Raw genomic sequence first — 9,894 nt, forward strand, 5'->3', positions numbered from 1 at the left:
TAAAATTTTACCCTCACCGTCTTACTACTAAAGGTTACAACAATGTAAAGAATAATAAGGGAATAAGGAGATCGCTGACCATTTCAATAGCTACTTCTGTTCAGTTTTCTCAAAAGACACCTTACAAAATAATACTATAGGGGGATATAGCATTGCTTCCAGCTGTATGGATTCAGCTCCAGTGATCTTAGAAGCCGATGTCTTAGAAGAACTTGAACGATTAAAGATAAATAAGGCAATGGGTCCAGATGGCATCCACCCCAGAGTTCTTAAAGAACTCAGATCTGTCATTGCTACCCCCCTGACTGATTTGTTTAACCAATCCCTGTTAACAGGAGATGTTCCTGAGGATTGGAGAATGGCCAGTGTTGTGCCTATCCACAAGAAGGGCAGTAGAGAAGAAGCTGGTAACTACAGGCCAGTTAGCTTGACATCAGTTGTAGTTAAAATGATGGAGACTCTACTCAAAAAGAGGATAAATGAGCACCTAAAAAACAATAACTTATTGGACCCAAATCAGCATGGCTTTACTGAAGGCAAATCATGTCAGACTAATCTCATTGATTTCTTTGACTATGTCACAAAGGTGTTGGATCAAGGTGGTGCCGTGGATATTGCCTATCTGGACTTCAGCAAAGCCTTTGATACGGTTCCACATAAAGAGCTGATGGATAAATTAGTGAAGATTGGACTTAATCCCTGGATAGTTCACTGGATTTCAAGCTGGCTGAAGCATAGACATCAGAGAGTTATTGTTAATGGCGAGTATTCTGAGCAGAGACAGGTTACAAGCGGTGTGCCACAAGGGTCTGTTCTGGGTCCTATTCTATTTAATATGTTTGTGAGTGACATAGGGGAAGGTCTGGTAGGGAAGATTTGCCTATTTGCCGATGACTCTAAAGTGTGCAATAGGGTTGATATTCCTGGAGGGGTCTGTAATATGGTAAATGATTTAGCTTTACTAGATAAATGGTCAAAGCAATGGAAACTGCAGTTTAATGTTTCCAAATGTAAAATAATGCACTTGGGGAAAAGGAATCCTCAATCTGAGTATTGCATTGGCAGTTCTGTGTTAGCAAAAACTTCAGAAGAGAAGGATTTAGGGGTAGTGATTTCTGACAGTCTCAAAATGGGTGAGCAGTGTGGTCAGGCGGTAGGAAAGGCAAGTAGGATGCTTGTCTGCATAGCTAGAGGTATAACAAGCAGGAAGAGGGAGATTGTGATCCCCTTATACAGAGCGCTGGTGAGACCACATTTGGAGTACTGTGTTCAGTTCTGGAGACCTCACCTACAAAAAGATATTGACAAAATTGAACGGGTCCAAAGACGGGCTACAAGAATGGTGGAAGGTCTTAAGTATAAAACGTATCAGGAAAGACTTAATGAACTCAATCTGTATAGTCTGGAAGACAGAAGGAAAAGGGGGGACATGATCGAAACATTTAAATATGTTAAAGGGTTAAATAGGGTTCAGGAGGGAAGTGTTTTTAATAGGAAAGTGAACACAAGAACAAGGGGACACAATCTGAAGTTAGTTGGGGGAAAGATCAAAGGCAACATGAGAAAATATTATTTTACTGAAAGAGTAGTAGATCCTTGGAACAAACTTCCAGCAGACGTGGTTGGTAAATCCACAGTAACCGAATTTAAACATGCCTGGGATAAACATATATCCATTGTAAGATAAAATACAGGAAATAGTATTAGGGCAGACTAGATGGACCATGAGGTCTTTTTCTGCCGTCAGTCTTCTATGTTTCTATGTTTCTATGTTAATAAAATCTCTTTTATCTAAATTTAATCTTATATAGTTGATTAAAAATTCTCTCTCTATATATATATATCTGTAGTAAAAGAAACTGTTCATAAAATGTAACCTACATCATAAAATAAAGTTCTATATGTTTAAATCTACACAATAGGTAAATTTTGTGTTATATCATTATATGTGCTGCCACCATTTCTCATATTTGCCATCTGGTTTGCAAAGCTTAAATCAAATTCACTTGTTTCTATTTTTCCAAAATTAACCAATTACTAATAATACATAATGTATCTCTTAATTTTCTATCCAATCATAAAACTTCCCCCAAATTTTATAATAATCAGAGTCTTGTTTTTCTTAGAGTTCTCTCTTGAGCTATGAGCGGCTATTGTTCTTTTCGGAGAGGGGCAGAACTGGGAAACATTTTGTATCATTTTATCACTGGAAATTTAATTTAATTTAATGCATTAGACTTATAGAATAGAATAGAATAGATGTTGGAATAGAATAGATATTGGAAAAGAATAGAATAGATATTGGAATAGAATAGAATAGAAGACTTTGCTAGACTTTATTCCTTTATTGAAAAGACTTTAAATGACTGAGACTTTTGTAAATATTAAAACCCTTTATTAGTTAATCCGTTGGTGTTCATCTGATTTCTGGGGGGCTCGGTGCTGGGACAGAACAGAACCAGATGAAATACAGATGTGTGACTGCTTTTTTTTTCTTTGTTATGCCATTGATTTTAAAGATTTTTTTTTTTAAAAACCCAATAAAGTTTATTAAAAAAAAGAACAGAACCTTTCTTATAAACCAGCTCTTCCAAAGGTAAAAAATGGTGTCCATCAAGTCTCTCTTGCTTTCCACAGGGGTACTATGATAATCCAAAAATCTGTGCGCTGTATGTCCTGGCAGGAACAGTGGATGGTGAGTAACTCCTTTGCCTCCCCATTTCTTCTTTGAAATGGCGGGTGATTCTGTCTCGGTCCAAAGGACAGCTCTAGGCCACATGCCAATAGAATAATTTAAGGAACTTAAGGTGATGTTGAGCTCAAAATACGTGGACCTTTGGCCTCAAAGCCGGTATCAGATTGGCTGTGCTTACATGTCTGGCAATTGAAAGCAGCATCTCCTGAATACTAGCAACCCAGTAGAACCTCCATTTAGGCTGAGTGACAAATATAATACCGATAAGCTGGAGTTATCCTTCAGTATGTTCAGGGTCTCCAAAAGTCCAGCACTGCAAAAAGCAAATAGAGATGGCTCTAGCTTTTCAGTGTTTAAACATTAACTTTTTCTTTGTAACTGCTACATGTTTGCTTCCAGCCAGTGGAAAGGTTTTCTCTTGTTTGTACGCTGTTCAGTAAACCAGACACAGCCGGTCCATATTACCTAGAGAAGGCCCTCCCACTGGAGGCAGGAAAAATGTCTCGAACCTTCTGGCCGAAGAGACACAGACACAGAGGTGGGTTGCTAAGGTGGAATGGTGATGTGTGCTCTCGCCCCCGTGGCTCTGAGTGCTAGCGCCTGACCCGGGCAGGTAGCGAAATCGTGCAAGGACACGCAGGGGCACCGTGTTAGCTAAAAACGGCCTCCCGTAGCTTCTGTGTGAGCCAAAAATCAACTGGCCGTCACACACATGCATGTTGGAGCTGAGCTAGGGCAATGGCTTGTGTGCCAGCAAATATGGCACCCATGCCATAGGTTCGCCATCACTGGTTTCATGTATAGAAAAATGCTCCTTGCCTCCCTGCAATTTTTTTGCTTTACACCATAGACCAGTGGTCCCCAAACTTGACAACTTTAAGACTCCTGGACATAGCTGGGTGGAGAATTCTGGGAGTTGAAGTCCACAAGTCTTAAAGTTGCCAAGGTTGAAGACCTGCTATAGACTCTGGCATTGTTTTTCCTTTCTTTCTTTCTTTCTTTCTTTCTTTCTTTCTTTCTTTCTTTCTTTCTTTCTTTCTTTCTTTCTTTCTTTCTTTCTTTCTTTCTTTCTTTCTTTCTTTCTACAGATGTTCCAAAGCTTCAGCCTCACCCAGGCCTGGAGAAGAAAGAGGAGGAGGAAGATGAAGAGGAGTACGAAGAAGGGTCCAGCCCTAAAAAGCAGGCCAATAAGAATCGGGTGCAGTCAGGCCCCCGCACACCCAACCCCTATGCCTCGGACAACAGCAGCCTCATGTTCCCGATCTTAGTGGCCTTTGGCGTCTTCATTCCAACCCTCTTCTGCCTTTGCAGGTTGTGAAAAAGACAGCAAGCACAGTGGTCTGCAAGGCAGGGAGGAGGAATTGGGGCCGAAGGTGAAGTCAGTCTTGGCTTCTCCATATTTAAGGAAAATAATGGCTTTTTAAGGAGCAGCAGGTACAATAAAGGGAGAGTTTGCATCCTCCTCAGCAGAACTTTGGGTCTTGGCCAGCCGTGGGCCAGCAGCGTCCACCTTTCCTGTCCAGAAGGTCTTGAAGCAGAACCTGGATCTTCGGGGCAGCGATATCCTGCGAGGGGCCAGACGGAGCCAAGAGGGGCAGGAGGCAAGGCCCATGATCCAAAGGTTGGCTGAAAAGAAAAGCGGCCACTGAGCAGCCTTTGCTGGAAGGATCCACAGGTGTGGAGGTGGGGATTGGGTAGACATCCGCTAGAACATTTGTATCTCAAACACACGGTACTTCTTTTCTCCTCCAGCTGAGGAGGCTCACCTTGACGGATTGATGTTGGGTCAACATGCTTTTGGTTATGGGACAGGTTGAGCAGGTCGCCTAGGTCACCTGCCCAGCCAGGCGTTCTGAGAAGACTTTACTTTCAGGCAAATGACAATTCTGGCAAGCCTTGAGTTGTCTTTAGAGAATTCCCTCTCGCTCCACCCCCCTCTGGTGTAACTTTAATTTCTCTCCCCCTCCTCCCCCATGGTGTGATTCCATTCTTCACTCCTCTTCCCATTCCGTGTTACATGGCAAAAACCTGACCAGTAGAAGCTGGCACTCCAGCGGGCATGTAGGAAGCTGGTCCCTGGCGGCCTTCCGTTTTTCTGGTGCCTGGAGACTTTCCACAATCCAAGGTGGTGTCTCCTTTTTCTCTCCTTAAGAGGTCCAAAGCTAGGAAATCTCCAAAAGGGGTTTTGTCTTTGACCTCCTTCAGTCATTACATTTTTTTCTCCCCACAGCCTCTGCTTCAAGGCCACTTTTGAAAGAGATGCAGGCCCTTTGAAGAGATCCCATCAGGCCTTTACTTTCCTGGGTCTTTTTATGGGCACAGTCTGAAATGACCTTAAAAGATGCTTCCTGCTGTGGAGCGCAGATTGTATTGTAAGCAAAGGCCGGGTTGCTTGAGTATAACCTACCGAAAAATGCCCTCTTTGGGTTGTTGGGGGACTGCTGTTGTTAACCTCCCTAAATATTTACTGGGATCTAAGGAATATTTCTCTCTCGTCTCTTTTGATGTGGCTTTCTGGTTTTCCATTGCTGTAATTATGTCAGTGGAATCTGGGCAGAGTTGAAGACATTTTCCTCAATGGCCTTTTCACATGCGGAGCAAGATGACTCTACTTGTCAGTCGGTCAGTTGATATTCAGCTCTTGGGGCTTGAGCTCCACAGCAGCCAGGTTTTGCCACCGTGTTTAATCTTTGTTCCTATAATCTCTTCCATTTTCCCTGTTTGTGGGCTTAATTTTAAGGCACTTGTTCGGTTTCTTTCCCGCTACAATCTCAAAGAAGGAAATGAGCTGTTTTGCTTTTCCCCCCCATACTGCTAGTAAACATATTAAACTCAAGTCAGCAGCTGTCTTTCTCTAGCTGGTTCAGAAAATGGTCTTCCTGCCCAGATTTGGCTTCCTTTTGGACATTTCACCTCAAAGTAAATTCTTTTTATTTATTTATATATATGTATATCTACTAGGTAATGGTATGCCCACCCCTGCCCCAATTTATTTAGGAATAAACCCCATTTGGCTGAAAATGCTGGCAGGGATTTGCAAGAGCCTGCTCTGAAAGTTGCTCCCCTTTGCTCTTTCTGAACATCCTGGCTCTAAATTTCCGTTTGATGGAGGTCCATATTTCGTGATAGTATGTCCATTTTCATGGCTGTCGTTGGTGAAGTGGCTTCTGGGTTATGCCCTGTGAGACAATCGGTACCTGCTAGCACAGAAGTCTTCAAACTTGGCAACGTTAAGACTTGGGGACTTAAACTCCCAGATTTCTGGGAGTTGAAGTCTACAAGTCCTAAAGTTTCTGCACCTTCATTTTTCCCGCACACATTACCCCAAAGTAATTTCACCAAGTTCTACATTCTTTGAACTTCCAACTTGGAAGAATTTGAATCAGAAGCTATTGATGTTGCAAGTCTGGATAAATGGGCTGTTGGATGTTATGTGAGCTCAGGTACGTAGCCATGAGGGCAACGGGCCGATTTTATCTTGCTACTGTTCAGTTTTTGGATCCTGCATCTTTACGCAGAAGCCCTGGTAGCAGTTTATTTAGGGGCTGACTTATATTTTGCAAAGGAACAGAACATTATAAGCTACCTTGCCTTGCTCGTACCCTAATTTCCCACTTGATTGTAAAACTGCACGTTTCCACCACAAATGAATTGAAGATGGAGGAAGACCAAGTGAGCTATTGCAACCTCATTTCCATTCACGGGCGCCCCTGCGTGTCCGTGCTCGATTTCACTATGTGCCCAGGTGCAGTAGCGTAATTGCGCTGGACTCCGCTAGCACTCAGAGCCATGGGGGCGAGCACAGGTCACCTTAGCAGCCCACCTCTGATTGGTTTGCTTCTGATATGGATGAGTAGACTTAACACCACTGAGATTCTGCATTTCTGAGTCTTGGGGCGTTAAAAAATGGCAATTCCTTTTCTCCTAAGAAGGTTTGGTTCCAGTCATTCACTAGTAAGAGCAGCTTTGTTTATCCCTATTTTATATACAGAGAGAACATGGCCCTAATTTTCCCTTAGAATTTGAATACGTTGAGTGTGGCAAGACATTCTAGTATTTTCTTTCTTGAAGGAAACTGCAGCAAAGCCAGCATTTGAATCTGCATTTGTTGCTTCTGCCTTTTAAAACTTTTTTTCAGGTATGAGTTGACAGGCTTCTTTGCATGTCGAGGCCTTTCTGGTTTTTTTTTTAAAGGAACTTTGTTTTGTAGGAACTTTGCATGAGAAAGGCCCTTGGAGCCCCATGTCCTTGCAGAAAGTGGAGTGGTTCACCCTTCCCACTTCACTTCCTGCTCTGAGATGCCCTTAAAACCATGAGCCTGGGCCAGGGCTCTGTATTTCCTCCTTCTCCATACTCTGAAAATGAACATCAACAGGCGATCTGTCAAGATACTTGCAGGGTTGCCCTCCGCAAAGCACATCAGAACAGAAGCTGTTCTCTTCTTCCACAGATTTTGCCTCTTACAACTCTCCGGTTGTGGTTTGTGCCCCTTTTTAGGTTCTATAAAAATATTAAGACTCTTGTGATCTGCACAGTTCGATTCAGAGAGTTGGGGGGGGGGGATCAACTGGCTTCTTGATTTAGGGGCCGTGGTCCTTGAGGCTCTTCTACCTAAGCTGGAGATCTGGTGCTTGCAGGCTACAGCGTACGATAGGCCTGCCAAAACGTAATGAAGGTTCCTATCGCTTCCGCTGTTGGGAGAAGGGCCAGGGTTCTGGGTTCATTTATGCTGATGCATGCTTTCGTGATGTGCTTGGAGCACCGGTCCTTGTGTAGTAGCATCACTGGGCACAATGCTATCCGGCTGCCCCTTCGTTGGATTGTTTTATTTATTTATATATATATTTAAACCTACATTTTGCTTGCACAAATTACAACGCCCTCTCTTTTAGTCAGGAGGGGGAATAAATGGCTACTTTATCACTTCAGAGGTCCCATCAGACATACACTATTGAGAAATGTTCCTATCTTACTGCAGCAATTTAAGACATTCAGAAGAGGAAAGCTATGAATCGGGTATCATGGTTTAAATACCTTGAAAAGAGAGAAAGGGCCACTTGAGCATCCTTGGGGAAGGTCTGCAGCTGCCTTCAGCTGGAGGGCAGGGTGGGGGGGCTCATCAGCAAATCCCAAAGGTAAAACTCTGCTTGGAATTAAGGATGTCGGCCTGGATTTGCTGAAAGTGTGTCCCATATATGTTGTGGTAAGATCGTGTTTTTGCCAAAAGGAAGGCCTAAGCAAACGGATATTTTTGGACCTCCCTGGCCCCCAAAACTCAAAGGCAAAGTTAGGGTTGTCACTGTGCAGAACTGTGTTTATCCTAAAGACCTTCAGGTCGCTAGAACAGACTGTAGCTTCCTTTTGAAGGAACCCCAAAGTAGTAGGAAAAAATGGATAATTTTGGATGGGCCTGGAAACGCCGTCTTCCTTTGGGAGCTTAGCTGGTGGTACCCAATGCTGCTTCCTTCAAAGCAGAAGAGCCCAGGAAGCTAGATAGGGAATCGGGAGGCCTTGGCAGCCAACCTCCCCCCATTGCCTTTGGGCTGCCCACCCCCCAAAGCTGGGCTTGATGGGGATTTGAGAGTGGCATTCAGCTTCCAAATATTTTGGCCAGGGCTGTGTGTGTGCTTGTGACCCTGGGTTGGTTTCTTGAACCGAGAGATCACTCCCTGGTTAAATATCTGGGAAATTATTTGGGGTGCCTTTGGGGAGTGCCTTGAGAGATGTTTGAATCCCTCCCTTTCCCTCCTCCACCCCGGGAAAAGACCTGGCTTTTCTCTCTCTGCCCTCCCCCCTTCACTTCCTAAGCCAGGGGTAGGCCAAGTTGGCTCTTCTATGACTTGTGGACTTCAACTCCCAGAATTCCTGAGCCAATCAGGCTAGCTCAGCAATTCTGAGAGTTGAAGTCCACACATTATAGAAGAGCCAACTTTGCCTACCCTTGTCCTAAGCCAGGTCATCTTGTCACGATCAAAGTTTAAGGGGAGATCATCCTTGTTATTTACCAACAAGGCAGATGCAGGTTTTGAGGGCTGCAGTCTCAACTGTCGGAAGATTGAGGCCTCGCCCGTTATTGTACTGTTGTGTATGTTTTATCTTTTCTTGTTTGTGACCCCGCTTGCTAAAGCAACATCGACGCAGCCTAGAACAGGGGTTTCCAACCAGGGCAACTTTAAGCCTGGCGGACTTTAACTCCCAGCAAAGCTGGCTGGGGAATTCTGGGAGTTGAAGTCCGCCAGGCTTAAAGTTGCCCTGGTTGGAGACCCCTGGCCTAGAATGTTTGCCGCCGGTTTTCAAGCTTGCCCAAAATCTCTCCTTGCGCTGGTTTGCCATTCATAACTTCAAAGTCGAGACGGGATGGGGTGGTGGCGTGCAACTGTCCTTTACTTTTGTGTCTTTTCATATTTTGCATTGGTTCTTTTTATTATTGGGATGTGTGTCGGTGTGCATTTAATATGGAGCTTGGGCAAAGGGTGAAAAAAAAGCACATAGGACTTTCGTCTGACTGCGTTGGCTTTGCAAAAGATTTCTTTTCCCAGGGAAGTGAAATAGGTATGGATGAGTTCTGCATTAATTATTCCCTCCACCCCCATTTTTGGTACATTTAAGCTGTTTGTTTGTTTTTTAAAATACATTTTGTTGGTTTCTCTTTTCTCTCTCTCTCTCTCTCAGGATGTCTGGTTGAGGGAAATATCTGAAATCTACTGCCTGGCAGTTTTAACCAGCAGTGTGTTAAAAATAAAAAATAAAAATTATATTGTCACTTAAATGAAGTGGCGTTTTTATTTTTTTTAAGTGGAAAAATTACAATCTCAGTTGATAACTCCTGCCTAACTACAAATCCTTGAACCACTGCAAAGAATCCCTTTCCCAAGATAGCAGATACAGTATATTGTTGCCTCCATTAGCCTTAAGTTTGTTTGTTCTTCAGCCTTCCATATTTCCAAGGTGGGTAAAATGAGGAGCCAGATTGTTGGTAGCAATAGGATGATTGTAAAACCACTGAGAGAGGGCTGTAAAAGGCACCAAATATACCATACTTTTGGGGAATATAAAACCGGAGTATAAGATGCACCTTAGTTTTGGGGGAGGAAAACAAGTAAAAGAATCTGCTTACCAGATACTCATCTGGCTTGCATCCTTAGCCAGTACATTATTTTATCCCCTAAGTTAGGACTTGTAAAAAAAACAAACCTTAT

The 9,894-nt window shown here is 43.4% G+C and overlaps 1 protein-coding gene across 1 annotated transcript in view; it reads left to right on the plus strand.

The window, feature by feature from the left end:
* The window catches only part of MLEC (malectin), a 42,423-nt gene extending 32,959 nt beyond the window's left edge, over window positions 1-9,464 (plus strand). Inside the window, exons 4-5 of the mRNA XM_070762277.1 lie at window positions 2,638-2,695; window positions 3,784-9,464. Of these exons, the coding sequence (XP_070618378.1) occupies window positions 2,638-2,695; window positions 3,784-4,013 (288 nt within the window). The 3' untranslated portion in view covers window positions 4,014-9,464. The remainder of the gene's footprint in view (window positions 1-2,637; window positions 2,696-3,783) is intronic.
* The last annotated feature ends 430 nt before the right edge of the window (window positions 9,465-9,894 follow it).

This window comes from Erythrolamprus reginae, chromosome 10, assembly GCF_031021105.1.
Source record: "Erythrolamprus reginae isolate rEryReg1 chromosome 10, rEryReg1.hap1, whole genome shotgun sequence".
Taxonomy (NCBI): Eukaryota; Metazoa; Chordata; class Lepidosauria; order Squamata; family Dipsadidae; genus Erythrolamprus; species Erythrolamprus reginae.